General features: G+C 39.3%; 1 protein-coding gene across 1 annotated transcript in view; it reads left to right on the top strand.

The window, feature by feature from the left end:
* The first annotated feature begins 45 nt into the window (after positions 1 to 45).
* The window catches only part of nhsb (Nance-Horan syndrome b (congenital cataracts and dental anomalies)), a 62088-nt gene continuing 42173 nt past the window's right edge, over positions 46 to 19960 (top strand). Inside the window, 1 exon segment of the mRNA XM_051941319.1 lies at positions 46 to 325. Within this exon segment, the coding sequence (XP_051797279.1) occupies positions 46 to 325 (280 nt within the window).

The raw sequence follows: 19960 nt of genomic DNA, 5'->3' as shown, positions 1-19960 counted from the left end.
ACGCTTGGCTTACAACCTCGCTGTGATTTTTTGGCGTGCAAAAAAATGCCATTCGCCAAAAGGATTGTGGAGCCGCAGCTTCTGTGCAGGCACCAGATCCCCAACGATGAAGGTCTGCTTTTCGAGGACCTGTGTGCCATCAGTAATGTGGTTCTCTCCCGGACCTTGCGACAGCTCTCCGACCTGGCCCGGCACGCCTGCTCCTTATTTCAGGAGCTGGAGAACGACATCATCAGCACCAACCAGCGGGTCTGGGTCCTCCAGAACAAAATAGGCCAGATACAGCAGACTGCCAGTGCCCTAGACCCCAAAAAGGAGGCAGTGCGTAAGTAGACCACCACAAGTGCGTAAACCCCCATTAAAAAAAAGAAAGAAAAAAGAAAAGAAATCAGTGATTCACACCTGCAGCCATGTGGGCTTTTATCCATTCACATCCTTACATGTGTGCTTCGAAGGGCGCCCACCTTAAAAATTATTTTTACCCAGCAGCTGCACGCACGCCCGCTGTAGACGCGGCCGCGCTCCCATCATCCTCATCCTCATCCCCCCTCCTCTCTCTCTCCATTGAAATGTGTCACACGGGCGCGTTTTTTTTCTTTTTTTGCACATTTGAGCATCCAACAACATCGAGATTTCGCAGCAGCGGGGATGTGTTGAGTGCTCATTTATTTGGATGTGGCGTGCACGCATGTGTGCGGGTGCGTGTGTCCGTCGACGAGAAGGGGAGTCTGCGAGGGGCGTGTGTTGCCGCTGCATTGGCTCAGCATCGCAGTCTCGTTACTGCGGGCACACCTGAAGCATGTTCCAGCCGCTGCTCGTCCCCTCAAAGGGTCGTTTCTGCTCTACACACGTATGAAGTTGAGAATCGAGCAGCTTATTTAGTAAAAGAAAGGGTTTTTTCTTCTTTAGATGTGTGTGTGTTTGTGTGTGTGTGTGTGTGATGGGGTTTTCACAGGCGACTCCCCGTGCGCCAAACCCACCCTTTCCAACATGCAGCGGCACCAACACAGCATCAATAATGAATCCAGATGTCCATGTTGCGGGGCAAATATGAACTGACTGGATGTTGAAGCATCGCAGAACATGCAGTGGAGGTGTCTGTGGACGGATCATGTAAATATATACATGTATAAATGTAAAATAAGCCTGATTGGCAGCAATGAGAGACTCTGCAATTCATTGTAACAGAGTGTTCCTTACAGCAGCTCCATATTATTTATGTTCTCTGCAGTCCCTCAGTCTACTTCTTTAGATTTTAGCCCAATTTTCTTCAATGGGATCCATCACTGCTGTAGGTTTTCACAATATGGGGCATTCAAAGAGCATTTCGGGGCCTAAAACTGCTCTCATGAACACCTCTTTTTAGACCTAACCCCCCCTTCACACACGTCTGAGCCAATGTGTCAGCGAGGCGGCCATGTCTTTATTACATAAAACAGTCCTGCTCTGTTTACTCCTGTTTGCCTCAGATGTGGATGAATGAGGTTCAGATGTGGAAGGCGACACATGCTCCCTTGCAATTAAATAGCGTGGCAGACATTTGAATTTCTATTCAGCTCCCTCTTCAGCACCAAACACTCCAAAAGTCTCTCCACAAACACACAGCAGTGAAACTGTCTGTCTGCTGCACTTGTTGAGCTCAGGAAACCCTGGAATATTGATTTGTCGAGTGGATTTGTGCTTCCGTATCCCTGTAGCTAGTGGAGACGTACAAAATAAGCGTCTACGAGTGAATGATTTTTTCGAAACGTGCAGAGTTTTGTGGATTTTCAATCAGAGATGGGCCTTAGTGAGCATGGAAGTGTGAGCTGCTGTAGTTTTACTCAGTATTCTCTAATAATGTACAGTTTCAAAGCATCTCAGACAAAAGTGAAAAAGTTAAAAACGTGTCTACAACACAAAAGCTACTGCTCAAAATTTCTGAATCTCATTCTGAAAATGTTCACATTTAAGTAATTATCTTTTTACCAAACATTATGAACAACCTGAAATTTGTTAAGAAAAATATATTCTGTTTCAACAGCTTTATGCCTCAGTTAATCATTTACACATTAAGTCAAGTATTTATAGTATATACTATATTATAGTATTTGATTTTCTGATCAGAACGACACAGAAAAAACAACAAAAACAAGACAAAATATTACAAAAATGAGACACAAAATGACAAAAAAGGGCCTGAAAAAAACAAAAAGGACAAAAAATTAGACGAAGTTTCAAAGCAACAAAAAAATGGACAACACAAGTGAGACAAAAAACACAAAACGACAAAAACGACATGCAACGCAGCGAAACACAAACTGACATTACAACAAAAAACACAAGTGAGACAAAAAGGAAACACAAAACAACAAAAATGAGAAAAAAATGACAAAAACATGAGAGAAATGACAAAAGTCAGACAACAACAAAAACAAGACAAAATATTACAAAAAGGAGACACAAAACAACAAATTTATGATCAAAACTACAAAAAAGAAAAACAAGACAAAATTTTACAAAATGACAAAAGCGAGAAACAAAACGCCAAAAAATGAGAGAAATTAATAACACAAAAATGAGACATAAACAAGAATGAACAATCTAGTATCTTACTTTATGATCAAAAACTTGTCATGGTCTAGAAATTATTTTAATTTATAGTCTTACAAATTCACAGCCGGCAGGTAACGTCTTCTCTGCCATTTTTACACTTTACAAAGTTGTCCCGCAGGCCTGATTAAACCCTCTGCAGGGCCGGTTTTGGCCAGTGGGCCGCATGTTTGACACTTTGGCTCGATTGTTTTTCCTCTCCTCCTCTTCCTCTTCTGAGTTTGTCAGTGTATAGAACTACCAGCGCTTAGCGGTCAAAGCTTGGCAAAACAGTCGGATGATTCGGTGCTTCCATCCAATTTTTGTTTTCTGATTTTTTTTGTTCACCTAATATCCATCACACAATCTGACATGTGACCAAACCTGACTTGTGTGGTGTGATATCCTCTGAGATGCTACCGTGATTTCAATCTGTGGTCTTTGCTTGGTCCATCAGGTGACCAGCACAGTCGGCATCTTCATTCATTTGGCCACACACTGGAGAAAACCCTGACAAAACGCTCTTTGTTTGTGTGGAACTCTACATGGGTAGCAGGAAGAGTTTCAGGTCTTTACTTGGCCAGTACTTATTGGACGCCCACCAAAGTTTTTTGCTATTTTCATTCAGCTATCAAAAGAGTTATTATCTCTCCTCGTTGCTCTCCAATGACAGGAACAACCCCGAGGACCTGGATGTTTCTGTTTGTACACAGAGATTCAGTTCCAGTAACAGCAGTTTCCCCACCTGATAGTGGAGAGTATCAGGATTCAAGGCAGTCAATACGGTGCTAAGTTGGATTGATCGCGAACATGGCAGTAGGCAGCGTTCAGATGGTGTCTGTGTCTGTCACGTCCATGGAAAACATTTATCAAAAAAACCAACGTATGTTAGCACTAGCAGCAGCAGTTATGCATTAGCATGTGGTGGTACTTAACTATAGTACAACTTTCAGCTCGTTTCATGATTCTTTTTGAAATATTCTTCGTGCTCTTCGCTGTCATTTCACTATCTCTGGGCTGATTGACATGAATGCTGATGTAAGTCACATGTGAGGTACAACTGAGTACAGACAGAGGACTGAAACTGCTGCTGCTCTGATGATGTGCTACGCCTCATCTGTAGACAATCACAAACTCTACTAAATTAAATGCACAGATATCTTTAAAGCTGCAGCTGATTATTTTTACTTATGAGGAAGTGAAGTTTGCCGTCAGAGTTTCTCACTTGCACGGTGTTGTGTTTGAGCGTTACATGAGTCCAGCTGTCCCAGGTGCAAAGATTCTTGTCATACGTGTTGCTTTTCCATCCTAAAACCTTCTGGAAAAAGCCTTAAATGCCACAGTAGTTGTACGAGTTTCTTTGGCGGAAACCCAACTAAAGCATGGCTTCATTGTGAGTATTTTTTTCTTTTCCCTGAGCTGTTGTTTGTTTGAAACCTGTTAAACTCTACTGTCAGATCATTGGGCAGTGTAAAGATGCACATGGCAGTGGACTGGATGGGATTGTCTTAAATGGAATTATTAAGGTGATAGAGCTACTCAATGCCTGATAGTATATCACCATCCTACTGTCTCAAATGGATTTAGGGTGATTTCAAGAGTAAAATATGAATAGTATTTAGCAGAAGTAATAGGTATTTAGAACAGGGCTGTAGCAGTTATTTTAAGGTATTTAAACTGGGTTTTAGTTGTTATACTAAATAAATAACCTGATATAGTTTCTTAATTTAATTTTGCCCAATGATCAGACAGTAGAGTTTTCACGGGTTTGCCATCAGAGTTTCTCACTTGCAGGGTGCAGTGTTTGAGCATTACATGTGTCAAACTGTCCCAGATGCAAAGATACTTAGCATGTATTTATACTGGGGAGCTGAAGCCAGGGAACTTTTTCAATAGAGTTGGAGATTGGTCATCTATCTGTTCACAGTTTGATTATGCTACTGTGGTACCAGTACAGGTGCAGTCCTATGTGCAGTGCAGTGATATTTACGCTGCCATGTGTCTCGCTGTGTCTCACTGAAAGACGATGATATAAGTGCTACTAGAGCGTTTTAAAAAAAAAACATTTTGACACAGAGTTCTCAGCACACCAGCCAATGTCTTTCTATTTAATGTTGCAGCAAGAAAAAGTTGATAAATACAAGTGCAATGCTAATGCTGTATTACCCTCCACCTTGCCTGGGGATTATCAGTTGCTGAAACACAATAAGTCACTAAGACACTCACACAAACAACTGAAATAAGGATAAAACTGAGGCATTGATTCACAATCCACATAAGTTTGACGGAGGTCCGTGACACCAGAAAGATTCAAAGCACAAGCAACATAAAAAGTGGACTCCAGCAGACAGCCGTAACCATATGCTTCATTATATAACTGATGGACTTTTGAAGTCCATGGGATACATCTTGCATACGTTTTTATTAAATATAGTAAAGTTTTATGTTCATTATGATCACGTCTTTACAAATTCCATAATTATTTATGATGGAAACAATCACTTATTAATTAAAAATAAGTGGATATCAATAAAATGTCAACTAAATAACCATCCCAATTTAATAATCTAATCAGCTAAACAATAATAAAACGACCTTATTCATAAAATGTTTTACATTCTTTTTATTAAGTTGAGATAATCATGACAGATTTTTTTGGCAATATATCAATATTTATATGGAAAATAACAAATTGTATCTGTCCGAGAAATCTGCAGAGACTCCAAGACTTTCTTTGTTATTTGATATAAAGTAGTGTGTGGATTTATTCCATGTCAACAGGTTTACAACAATATCTTTATAAAAAAAAATCAATTTCAATTTTATTCAATATTTTAGAAGAATCTTTCTCTAAAAATTTCATGTGGTGTTTGGTTACAGGCGGCCATATTGATTTTAGGACTAAAAAGAGCACAAATGTCAACTATGATACCTGTCAGCTATGTTACAAAAAGGCCTGCAATTATATGCTGACCCAAATGCTAGTGTACTTCAAATATATATACATCACGTAGATATCAACAAAATTAAACTTTATACAAATTTAGAGTACGCAAGATGGAGTGAATAAATGCAATATTTCAGTTAATAAGAAGGTACCCGAAGGCACCGTTTTTCATCTTTGATATAAGAAGCTGTGTTAGATTAGTATTGTGGAGGCAGCAGTGAAGATTTTGAAGGCCACTCTTCAAAACAGGTCTCCTCTGGGTGTATACAAGCAAACAACAACTAAACAAAAGCAGCTCATGCATCGAGGTTACACTCAGAGGTTTTGTGAGGTGACAGAGGCTGCAGTTTTCTCCAGCCTGAGAGGAAGACTCCAGTTGTGGAGGCTCTTCAAAGCTCCACCAACAAACATGTTTTACATTAACAATGGATCAAATGCCTGTGTGTAATGTGAGAGGGGTCGCTCGCAGCTCGCATTAACTCCCTGAGAATTATCAGCCGGCCACGCAGCTTTTTGGCCTCTTGTAGCTCATTTTTCTGATATTACTGTCTGAAAAAATACTGTGTGGTTCAGTGTATCTGGGTTTAACAGTCCCAACAGAAGCTAAAAGCGCTGATTAACTCATTCAAACTGCACCAAATCAGGAATTAAACATGTAACTGCGACACACAAGTTGAAATAATATGCGGTAACGACACGAATACAAGCCGATTTAAAAAGAGCTACACTGTTTGTGGGTAATGGACTATGTAACACATTAAAAATAGCACATTTTAAGCATAACTCCCAGTTCATCTGCTCACAATCACTTGGAAAAATGTGCAGATTCGCTCGAGTCTGACGCACAGGAGGTGTACATGCATTAAATATTGTCGCGTAAATTAGGCTGCGATTAATTACTCACGAATCTGTAACACTCGCAGTCGGGTAACAGGTTTGGATTCAGGAGCAGAGTCAATAGTAATCCACAGCACACACACACACACACACACACACACACACACACACACACACACACACACACACACACACACACACACACACACACACACACACACACACACACACACACACACACACACACACACACGTCCGGGCACTGAGCACACACACAATGACACACAAGGTGGAAGGGATTTTAATGTGAACATATCGGTCTGCGGCAAATACGTTGTACTGCTCTGGCAACACTGGTCTCTTCCTGGTATGCCATTAAAGCAAATTTGACTTTGAATTTGAGAGAGTATGGCCTGTGGCAGCGGGGGACTGCTCTGTCTCACTAGTCTGCATAGTAACAGGACGGAGAGGGAGGCCTGCTTTAACCTTTCAGCTGAGTCAATCTCTCTCTCTCTCTCTGTGTCGTCGTTCATACATTTTTACTCACTATTTCTTTGCCGTAGTACAACTCGTGTCATTTTTGCTAGACACAACATTGTGTTGCTGAAACAGTTTTAGACACAACGAGAGGAGCGAAGGATGGAGAGAGCCAACAGTACAGTGTGTGATTCTCAGTGGTCTGGAAGTAAATGTGTTTTTTTTCCCTCTCTCTCTCTCTCTCTCTCTCTCTCTCTCTCTCTGTCTCTCTCGCAAACAAAAACTCCAACAGCAAAATGAGAAATAGAGACATATTTACCAAGTTTATTCGGTGCTACTGGCCAAGAGGCTTAATCTGTTCAGTGTGTGGTTCTTTTGAGTGGTGCAGGGATCGGGTTTCAACCACAAGAGGCAGGTTAGGATGCACATCTTGTCTGTCTAACACCTAACCACACATAACTCACACCGAGTGCATCAACTCAGATGTTTCCACAATCCGATATGTGGTGATTAAAGCGCTCTTGTGTCTCTTCGCATGGCTTTTTTTCCCCCTCAACGTCTCTTCCTCCATCTGTCTGTCTTTTGTGTCCTCCATCTTTGCATATCTGTGTCCATTCTCCTCCTCCTCCATCTATACCTCTTCCCTCACTGCCCTACTTTCCCCATCATCAGCAGCATGGAGAGACTTCTGCCTCTTGACAGCATATTTAATGTTTAATGCACTTTGATTTCCACCCAGACTCTTACAAGCCGGAGAGGAGAGGAGAGGAGAGGAGAGGAGAGGAGAGGAGAGGAGAGGAGTTTGATAACAGAGTGAAAGGGAGAGAGAGAGAGGAAGATAAGAGAAGGCCGTGGTAATACGGGGCATGACTTGTGATCTGAAATGACTGGGAAAAATGAGAATTGTAACAAATGCTGAATGCTGAACACCACATGACCACTGCACAAATTCAAACAACACTATGTCCAAAGCCTTGTTAACAGCTTTCTGGGGCTCTGCAGTGCTTTAAGCTAAAGATAAGCATGCTAACATTCTCACAGTGGCAATACCGAAGCATCCACTGGTGCAATGTTGAGCATGTTCACCATTTTAACTTTCTGTGTGAACATGCAAACACATACTAAATAAAATTCCAATAAAGTTGTTTTATGTTTATGAATTTGCTAAGACACTAGATCAGGAGTGTCAAACTTATTCTAGTTCAGGTTCCACATTCAGTCCAACTGGATCTCTAGTGAGCCGGACCAGAAAAATTATAATAATCTATAAATAACCACAACTCCAAATTTTTGAACAATATGAAATTTCTTAAGAAAAATAAGTTCAATTTCAGCAATATTATGCCTGCATTGATGATTTACACATCAAAACTTCCACATCATGTTTCTACAAAGACAAGAAACATTTAGTCACATCTGGAACTGAATGATTTAGTGTTTTACTTTACATCAAAACGACAAAAGTCAAACAAAAAAAGCCAACCCCCCCCAACAACACAAAGTATAACAAAACTGAGATGCAAAATGACAAAAACAAGACAAAACAACAAAAACGACACAAAACAAAACATTACACAAAAAGTTACAAAGAGACAAAAAATGGACAAATGACATGAAACTATTTTAAAACTTACACAAATGACAGAAGCGAGAAACAAAATGCCAAAAAAAGTATATGAACAATACAAACGAGACAAAAAAGACAAAACAATGAATAAAGCAAAACACAAAATGACAAAAATGCGACAAAAAAACACAAGAGAGGCTAAAGGGAAACACAAAATGACAAAAACACGAGACAAACGACAAAAGTCAGACAAAAAAGCATAAAAACAAGTGAAAATATTACAAAAATGAGGCACAAAATGACAAAAGAACTATGAGCAATCCAGTATTTTACTTTATGATCAAAACAACTTGTCATGATCTGGAAATTAGTTGAAATTTATAGTTTTACAAATTACAAATTATGCATGTTTGACACTCCTGCACTAAAGTATTAAACACAACAAAATTTTGAACAGATGGAACGAGAGAAACTACTTACAGGTTAAAAACTACAGGTAAAGGATACCATGGATAGGTTCTAATTGTGTGAATGAGAATTCCATGACCAGCATATTATCATAAAATATACATGCATTTTATACTGGAATGATAAAGTTTAAGAAGCATAAAATCTTCATGGTGTACAACTGAATAATAGTTTGTTCTTATTCATAGTAGGAGGTGAACTATCAATGGCTTTTTAGGCCTCAGAAAACTAGCAACTAATGATAGATGAGAGTTATTTGCAACACAAATCTTCAATTCTTACCAGTCCTAAAACACAACGGTAGGAAATGTATCCCAGTGAGATTCTTATGGGCAAGTTTCATCGGAATATCTGTGAATTTTAGCCCGAAAGACAGAACTCACCCAGCATCCAAGTCTACGTGGCATATATGACGTAGTTTTCACCATCTGAACTGCAGGGTCATGTGACGAACACATTAAAAAAACAACTCAGGTTTCACAATTATAACAATTTGTCCAAATATGTATTTAAAATAGAGACATTCTGGGCAGTCCGCCAATCAGTGCTACCAAAAAACAATGACCTGTGTATGGTGTGGGTAAGCGGCTTTGGCTGAAACAAACAGGCTTTCTCATTTATGGCTTAATATATGCCTTTGAGTCTGCAAGTGAAAATGGCTCAGAATCAGTGTGCTCTTTTAATGTGATTAAGCATGAACAAGGCTACTGACTTTAGATCATTTTGTGTACAAGAGAAGATTCCTAGACTGACATTTCAATCATCAGTATGAGGTCAAAACAAAAAGGGGCTGCACGAAAAAAAGCTTTCAGAAGGGACGACTTAAATCATTGATAATTTCTAAATTGTCGTATTCAAGGCAGTTTGATCAAGAAAAAACTTGTTGAGACTATCTCAGCTTATGTTTCCAACTTCGTTTCTCCTATATCGTGAGTATTTCTGTGTTTCAAAATACTAAAGACAATAAGAAAAACACACAAGCTACCACAAGGAAATCACAGCATATGGTCAGCATATGTCCACTTATGTTTCCACAGAAACATGTGGGCTGGGAGGCACGAGAGAGGGATGTGATGGCATCGCGTGTTGTTGTTACTACGTGCACAAGACAACAGAGCACCCAGCTGCAACTCTGCTTGACTCACACACGCACACACACACGCACACACGCACACACACACACACACACACACACACACACAATGTATTTTGTTCAGCTCCTCAGAGTCTCTTATGTCATGGAGAGTAACATCATCACTGCACATTTTCTGTTCTCATGGCCCAATTACCTCCATGCTAATTTTGGCTGAAGTGATTCCACTGCCTCATATACAGCAGCACACAAACACACACACGCAGTTGACAGGCTTTCAGATCAGCCTTCCTATAGAAAGTAAACACTCGCGTACCACCTCACACCAACACAAACACAGCTGAACATGAAAAGGCACGCACACACACCCTCACACACTGATATAACACGCACACACAACCCACTGAACTCTTTCTCTCTCTTCATGTTATCATTTGAAATTCTGCTTCAAGTGCCCGCGCCTCTGTTGCTGTTGCAGCCTGCGATAAAACATGCATGCACAACTCCTCAGTCTGTACAGCACAGCAGTCAGCCAACCGGACCGGCGGCCTGCTGGCTTTTCCTCGACTGTGCAAAGCAGCCTCTGGCTTGTTCATGTTATTGTAGCTCCGAGCGGAAATTTTGTTAATTTTTTGCCAAAATTTCAATAAAAAAAACTGGATATTTGTTTCACGTAATCGATGGGAAGTCATCATAATTACTTAAATTCTTCATTGATGAATAATCTTAAATGCACGGCTACTAAGAAATAATAATTATATTTTATTTAAATACATGATTTACATCACCTAAGGCACACTTTATTGCAATTAACTGCTCATAAAAAGTGGAGCTGAACTGTTTATCAATGGTCTGTTGGACTTTTACAATTCATAGACACAGGAGGGCTTTGGCAGATTGTTTTTTTTTGTTCATTTTAATCAAGTTTATTTTGTAGGAGTAACATCAACGTGTTTGTAACAAAAATCCACTCAGGATTGTGTGGATTTTACAGAGAGATCACACTGATGATATACAAAAGGTCAAAGAGTAAAAACAAAACCAAAGATACAATGGACTTTGCAGAAAATATATATATTTTTTTTATATCAGACATAATGTCTTTGGTACTTACAGTATCTTCATTTCATATCTTGGCATTAGTTGGTAAAGCTCCAGCAGAGTTACCTAAAACGTGTGACATTTTTATTCTTCTTTTCTTTAAATTATCGAACAAAAAAAGTAAAAACATGCATTTTCCAAAATTGTCAAAATATCGTTTTAACCATTACTTGTTGACATAGATGCAAATTCAGTTATTATAATTAATAGGCTATTTGTCTTTTACCATACAGGAACTTCCCGCGACCCTAGTGAGGATAAAGCGGTGTATAGAGAATGGATGGATGGATGGATACAGGAACTTTTTTACTCCCTTCACTGCATATGTTTTTTAGGCAAAATCCTAAAATGTTACCATAATCTAGAGATAGTGACGACAAATGTAGTATAAAGGCATTAGAGATTTAATTTCCTACGACTTTGAACGTAGCATGCGCACATACAACCTCTCCCTCACCCCCCCTCTAACCTCCCTCCTCTTAACATTTACGAAGAAACGCCCCCCTCCAGAAACTTGCGTAGCAGTCGTGAAGTTGTCTTTTATGGCTGGGTCCCCCTGGATCTTTATCTGCCATTATGTAAAAAAAGATGAGCAAAACAAGTCGCCAGCTAACTACGAAGCTATACTAAAGCAACACATACAGAAAACACGTAAGTCCAAGGCGTACGTAATCTACGTAACTAGGCCTGAGCCGGAAGATTTTTGATTGACAGGAAAGGGAGCAAACCAAACGCCTCGGTCCGAGCGCGTTGATTGGCTGATGTTTTTCAGGTCCTGCCATGTCCACAGTTATTTATTTATTTATTTTTTATTCTTTTAGAAACCATACATACAAGTCCACTAAAGGTCAGTATATTCATTTTATGTGAATCAGACAAATTAAACAAAAAAAAACATCCTCCATAATGCCTTTAAAGCTACAGAAAAATGACCAGATAATAGACTATGCTTGCGTATAACAGACTTATTGAGAGGACAAAGTTGTTGCACTGCAGTTTTGTTGTCTAGTAAAACTTGATATTGTGTGAATGTGGCTGTGTGTGGATGTGTGTCCAGTAGGTCTGTCCATGCATAAATGTCCCCCTAATGTGTGTGTGTGTGTGTGTGTGTGTGTCAGCCTCCTGCGACATGCTAAACTGAACTGTCCTGAGCTGCTGTCATCTCTGTCTGGAGACCCCATCATCATCACCATTCACCCAAAATCTCTGACAGATGGCTAGGGACCAGAAAAAACACACGTAGTCAGCAGTCACTCTTGGTCAGTGTGTGTTTGTGTGTGTGTTTGTGTGTGTGTGTATACACTGAGTGGACATCTTTGTAATCTAGAGACTCCAGAATATAGTCCAGTGAACAATGGCGTTAATCTACAAGCACCAATGAAAACAATTTTAGTCGTCAGTGAGACCTTAAAGTCACCACACCCAGAAACCATGTAGTCATGTTTCTATGACAAGTGAACGCTACATCAGCTGTCTGCTGACGATCACATGATTGTGATCCTACTACACATCCATTGCTGCGGACCACACAATTTTTTGTCAAGATTTCCTCGGTTGGAAATCATTTAATGACTGAGCAGCCTTGGAGGAGTGCTGTGCTCTCTGAGTGCTTTTCTGCTAACAGAAAATTAATCAATAGCTATTTCGATTATGATTGTTTTTAGAAGTTTTTAGGAAAAAATGAAAAAAAAGGTACAGGTTCCACCGTCTCAACTTTTTATGTTTTCTAGACTCTGTCATCGTATGTCACTGTAAACAGAATATAATAATAATACATTTTATTTGTAATGCACTTTTCATTTAAGCAAAATCTCAAAGTGGAACATTAAAGATGTAAAAGGATAAAAACAAAACAATCAGATAAAATAATACAAAATAGAAACTTCAGGGGCACGTTTAACTAAAAACTTTGTCAAAAAGAAAGGTTTTTAGGCCTTTTTTTAAAGACATCCACTGTCTGTGGAGCTCTCTGGTGGTCAGAGAGGGAGCTCCAGATTTGAGGGGCGGCTACGTGAAAAGGTCTGTCTTCCATGGTCAGGAGGTTGGTTCTAGGGGGGCAGAGGAGGTGACAATTATTAGTGTGGAGGTTTCTTGCAGTAGTTGCAGTAGTCCAGCCTGTATTTATGCAAAGGAGCAATAACAATGATGTAATTGATCTGTAGACTGATTGTGGCCATCTGATGTTTGTTTTTTGTTTGTTTTTTGGAAAAAAGACTGGGGTAGGAGTTAAAAAGACTTATTCTTCATCCTACTCCTGTTCTTGTACATGGGATGTGTGTATTCTGTGCTTTATAAATTGTATCCATTTGTTGATTTTTCATGCATTACCATGGAAAAGAATAAATGAAATGAGAGAGAGACAAAGGCGTGGACGAGTTTCTCTGCATCAGAAAGGGTGAGAATGTCTTTGAATACTAGTTAAACAAAACAAAACATGAAGTTGGTGACATTTTATAGATTCACCAATTAATCCAGGAAGTAATGTGCAGATTAATCAATAATGAAAATGACAGTAGCATCAGCTCATGTTTTTAAAGCAGAAACTTCTTTTTCTAGCTTCTAAAATTTAAGAATTAGCTCAATTTTCTTTCATACAAGTGAGAAATATGTGTCTTCATAATTTGGACAGTGGTCATTTTCCTTTTTTTACTTTACTAGTTTACCGTATGTTCTACGACTCATACTTGTTGCATGTAATTTGTATAATTATTCTGAAAGCTCACCTTTTTTCTTTACCTTCAATTTGTTTTTCTGCCTTAAAAGTGCATCATGTTTGAATTGAGATATCTTAACAGTATTTTGGATGGACAAGCTGTAGCAGCAGATCGATAGACAGACTTTCTTTTTCACACTTTTTAGTTCTGCTTCCCTCTTTCCTTCACTCCCTCAGCGATTTCCTCTCAGCATCACAAGAAAATCCCATGCCGAGGCTTTCACAAGCGGGTGTTGCTGTGCTTCAAAGCGGTGCTGTTGGCAGAGTAGTCATGTTACAACATATGGAGATAAAAAAAGAAAGATGCACAGGAGATGGGAGTATACAAGAAAAAAGAAAAAGAAGTAATATTTCTTTGTTCATCTCAACTCAACCACATGATGAAAATTGCTAAACCAAGTCATTTTGAACCACGCCTTGATTTTAAGCTTAATTACCACTGTTAGTTTGTACCAGATTAGCTAAACTAATCTATACAGGAACTTGCACCTACTGTACATGTTTTGGAGACGTGGCTTCTTATCCCCTGGGTCAGCAGGGCTGAAATGACCAGAGCTGTCAGTTGTTGTAGCCTGGTATTAGCAGATGACAGAAATAGGATGGGAAGCCAATTATATCAATAATGTTGTGACCATGTGCTTGAGCCGGGTTCAGAATATGGATGGTGGAGATTATGAGTATCAACTGGGGATTTAGGGGCAAAGCATGGACGGTTGAGATGGTTTTCAACGGAAGAGCTCCTGAATTGACTTAGTGAACTATCAGCGTAAGATGGAAACAGATGGAGTCAGAGAAAGCTTAGGAGAGGTTGTCTGCTGCTTGTTTTAAAGTACTGAGCTGCTCTTAAGGAGTTCCTTAGAAACAGATTGTCTTTGTAAGAACCTTAGCACGCTATAAAGGCGAGCCAACCTAATTGGACTACTGACAAAAAAACATAAACCTGTCTTGAAGAAGTCAACATGCTCTCCATCCTGGGCTGGCATGTGTGAGTCAAACAAAGAGCAACAGTGCAATACAGTTTTCAGAAACATTAAAGCATCTGAACACGCAATGTAGCTTTTTTCCAAACTAGCAACAATTCTGTGCTCATGAAAGAAACTTGAGTTCCACGGCTGATACAGAGCATTAAGGCGAGGTAAATTAATCCAATTTCACAGCGGGCTGGTGAGAGGTGAGGACAGCCGAGCCCCGGCTGCACTAATTAGCCATATATCTGTCACTATGGATTGTATCATGGAGCCTACAAAAAGCCTACCGTTTTCTTTTGGATCATACACAAACGCATGCAGAAAGCTACAACTCCTTACACTTGAAACTGATTTTCCTTCACACTTTCCTTGTCAGATAGCCAAATTAGCCTCTATACCCAAAAGAGAAATGACATTAAGCATGATGGCGTGAGCCTGCGCTGTGTGTAGGCCCTGCATGCGTGTTGTATGTACTGTGTCCTGCTCGATGAGTGTGCTAATGTACCTCTGGATGACAGGCCAGAGATGCGTTAGCTAAACGCTGCAGGCAATCACAGCTGTTCCAGAGGAGAGGAAAGGAAAGGTGAGCAGAGGTGAGGATATACAGGGAACAGTAATGAGATGAAAAGTCTGCACACGCTCGTTTTTGCCATCTTTTAGCATGACGGCATCTGCAAATTACCTTGACTCACAAAGCACAGATGAAGGAAAGGTATTTATATGCAGCTATTGAGTGTCCTTAGATGAACAGTTCACCAGAGTTACATTTCATCCCGAGGTGGACGTTAATGTTAGAACTAAATTTTGTGGTAATGTGTCTGTAAAGTTAGACGTACCGACCGCGACGTCTGAAGTCTGGAGAATGTCTTCATGGTCATCCAAACATCCAAAACAGAGTCTTTGCCATCTGTCCATTCATTACAAAGTGTAAGGCAGGCCACATATCTGCACCGTTTTGATGATGTGCTTTCCTACTGAAAAGAAGTGTTTTGGTTAATCTTGCTGTATAGATATCTTGTATTGTATGGATGACACAAAGTGCAGTTACTTAGCAGGGATCAGGAGTTAGTCTCACAACCCCAGGATAGCTCTATCTAATGATCAAGGTGTACCATTTCTACTACCATTAAAACTGCACATGCATGAAGTGCCATAAAACAGGGAACCATTAAGAAAATAAACATTTACAAGCTGAAATAACAGGATTTCAGAATCCCTCGAGGGTCCGTTAGTACAATTAGCTGAAGTACAAACCAGTGAACCAAAAACTGATTAAAACAAGCTAATGAACAGCAACTGTCTGTGGAAAATATATTGCCTACTTCACTGATAACTGATGACAAAATGGCAGGCATGTCACAAATGAATGAAAACATGAAGCATCATGTCTTTACTGACCTGCTCCACCCAAACAGCTCTCATTCACCCAGACAAGCTCCCAAACATAACTCTCTTAGAAGCCTAATGTCTGCAGAATAGTGGAAATATTACCAAAATGACCTCCAAAACATTACTCAGAAGGAGGGAATTTAGCTTTAGCTGTACCAAATTTCACGAGTCCATCCACTAGTTGTTGAGAAATTTCATTGTGACCAAATCTGTGGACTAACTATCGGAGTGGCTCTTGAAAATTTTAAAAAAATGAAAAATCACACCCAAGGTAAGAAGTTGAGCTGTTTATCCCATAATATCCAGTAATAATACTCCAGATACAACATGTGAAAAATAATTACAGTTTCCCCGACAGATTCTGCTCCCATTCTATGATCTAGTAATTATCACCACACAGTCGAATAATTACAGTAGCAAGAAATTACAATTAACCAATTGTGTGACTTACTGGGGACTCCTCAGCACCACTATGTGTGTGACTGAGCTTTACCCAGCAGATTACTCCGCTGAGGCCGAGTCCCTGCAGATGAAATGTGATAGCAGATTAATAGCCTAACATATTAAAGTCACAATCCCTATTATTTCCACTTGTATCAGTGCTCAATCAGTTAAAATCTAACAGCTGAGTCCTTTCTCACCTTTAAAGTAAAATTAATCACAGTAGCTCGACGTACAGGTCGTGATTTTTTACAGCTGTTTTCGAGTTTAGAGCATTATGTACCTAAATGTGGTGGAAAACTTTATCATTGCTGTCATATCTGGTGCATTTACATCAACAAGGTATAAATACTGTGGAAATTATCAACAAAAATAAAGCGCCCTCAAAACCTTCTATTCATTCATTTTATTTTTTATGTCATATTTGTGGAAATCAGGGAGAAATTAATCCAGATCATGTTTTAGTGATGTTTTGAAAAGGCTGCCCTTCAAGAAAAAGGCATAAAGTAACAAAATAAATAAACAATGTATGGGTCATTCCATCTCAAATCATCAAATTTTTAGAACAGTTTCTACTCGACCGTCTCTGATTTGCTTAAAATTTTTATAGCATAAAATGTGGTTATTAATAAAGATATATCTCTGCACATTAAAATTTGAGGCTATGCTATGAAATAACAATATCTCAGTGAATATTCAAGATAAAAGCCTGAAATTTTGTTTTTGATTCAGAGCCAGCGATACCGAACAAGCAGACCAAATAGTCTCAGATTAAAACACGAACAACATGCCCACAATGAAAAGTTGAATGTGGAGAACCATTTAAAGGTGAAATAAACACTTCAGGATTTCATAGTTCCTGAAATATGGCCTCAAAATTCAATGTGCAAAAAAGCTGATAGTGGGTTGACAAGCAGAAAATACTTGATAAATCAATTTAAAATTCCACAGACAATATATTAAATAGCCATAATTTAACTAAAAACTCTCAAGCGAATCACACAGAGATGGTCCAGCAGAAGGCCCTCGATCATTAAGATAAGAGTAAGAAAGTTCCAGATAGGTCAGAGTCACATTAGTAATTGTAAAACGTCCTTCTGCAGCATGCAGAAGATGCAACGCAAAATGCATTGCCATTTTCTGCTTGAAATAGAAGAACTGTGCCATGTGCAATAAAGCAACAAAAAGGATAAATATAAGGAAATAGTATGAAGTAGGACAAAGATAATTACTCTGATACACAGCATGGATCAAAAGTGACCCAAATCCAATGGAAAATGGGTATCTCCTGACCCACACCGCGAATCAAAGGGTTAAAAGTGCTTGATTATTAATTTCATCTGTTGAGAGAAAAATAGTATGAAACTGTTACAGAACCATTAAGTCCACAGAAAGAAGACGTTAAATGGATCATCAACACTTTGCTTCTTGTTTTCTTACAGTAAACATGTTTTGTAACCATGACAACCACAACCAAAGAGTTTCTGTGTTCAACATGACCGAATAAAATTCCGACCAGAGCCAGACCATGTCAGAAAACTGTATAATATTTGTAATGGTAACAATTTCAGAAGGCGTTGGCTTCACCGATGAAGGGAAAGAGGTTTTAGTTTCTTATATGGTGATAATGTGAACTGCATTCGTTATTTTGCGTGCTTTCCTGCAGTTGAAAGTTATAGCTCATATTCCAGTGAAATCAGTCCCTCCCCTGTTGCTGCATCCAGGAGAGAAGATTCACGGGGCACTTAGCTGGACTGCTCAGCACACAATAAGAGAGGGCTGATGACGCACAAAACCGAATGTCGTTTTGGTTAATTAGAGAGACTGAAAGTTAAGGCTTTAAATCATACTCACTTTCAAAGTCATAACTGTGATAAAAGCCTTAAAGAAGCTTCCATCTGTTCAAATATGTGAGCAAAAGACTTTGCTGAGGTAACTTTTCAATATTATCACTTCATTTAAATTGCTAATAATAGAATAGAAAACAGCTGTGAGTTCCCAATCCGGTCCCAGTTTGACATGATAAACCCAGTAATGCCCTTTACTGATAGGCTTGTTGTTTACATAAAAGCATATTTGTGGCAAAGCTGTGTGAATAGATCTGTTTAACATACAAAAGAAGTTAATTCTGTGACAATTCAGTGGTTTTCAGGCTGTGATTGGGCCATTTGGAGTTAATAAAATCCATCTGTATCGCCACATATCTGAAAAAATAAAAAGCTGCACATATATTAAAGCTGATAAATTTCAACCGAACGTTTGTGGACGGGCAAACCAGACACTTAATCCATGCGTGTTAAAGTGAAGCAGAGCCATATGGTTTGCAGCGGATCAGAAGCAGTGATCCTGAGGATGATACTGCCCCAGCTGAACCTTTGTGCAGCGCATTTACACCATCTGATGTTTATCGTTGCAGCGCGGTCGCAGCCCTGATAGCACTGATCTCACACAATCACATCGCTCATTATCACATATGGTAAACGGCTTATGCATGTTAATGTAGCTTTGGAATATTGGTGCTTCTATCGTGCACGTTTCTGAGGCTCGGAGAGAAAATTTAAGAGCATTTCTATATCATGAAAACAAGAACCAAGTCTGGCCGTGTGATGTTCCTTTCTTATTTATTTACCAGCTTCCCAGATTAGTTAGTCTCTTTTGTTTTCTGTTGTCTGGGGTTTCCTGTTACACATGAAACCATATGTGTTCTTATCATAGCACAGATAAAGACCTGAAACATATACATGCGTGTACGTAGACACAAATGCTCGTACAACACACCAGAGAAACACACAAACCCATGACCAACACTTGGATGTCCCACAGAAACTGGCCCTCCTCTCATCCTCTGGATAAAAGGGGAGATAATACATTATACATTTTCTCCTCTTTTTAACTGCTCATTACAGTAGTCAGAGCTTCTGCCTAAAAAAAGATTGTTGCTAATGAGACCAAGCTTGCTACATAACCCTGTCGTTTCCATTCAAGTGCAACGCTTGCCCCATCTCACACAGTTGCCAGTGATGTTCAGTCACGGTGACCGTATGGTTTATCGCAGTTGTTTGAGTCTTTCTTTCCTTGCATTTTTCTCCTGTAATTTCAGATTAATATTTATAGCTGCAGCCAACAGCGTGCTCATTATTTATACCACATTACAGTGGAGTCTATAGGCTGTCAGGATCACTTTCTTCTTCCGTGAAATGCACTGATGAAGTGAAACCAGGTAAAGGCCATTAATCCTCGCTGATTTATTACAGCGAAGTTAGACCCATCACAGATGCAGATAAAGAGAAGTTGATGAATTAGGGAGGGATTTTTAAAACTTCGGGATTATTAAAATGTAGATTATGCAAAAAGGGCTGCTGCTCAGTATCAGGAATATATTATTTAG

The sequence above is a fragment of the Acanthochromis polyacanthus genome, chromosome 2 (genome assembly GCF_021347895.1).
Source record: "Acanthochromis polyacanthus isolate Apoly-LR-REF ecotype Palm Island chromosome 2, KAUST_Apoly_ChrSc, whole genome shotgun sequence".
In the NCBI taxonomy this organism is placed as follows: domain Eukaryota; kingdom Metazoa; phylum Chordata; class Actinopteri; family Pomacentridae; genus Acanthochromis; species Acanthochromis polyacanthus.
The sequence above is the reverse complement of the archived record's forward strand: the minus strand, read 5'-3'. Positions and strand labels throughout refer to the sequence as shown.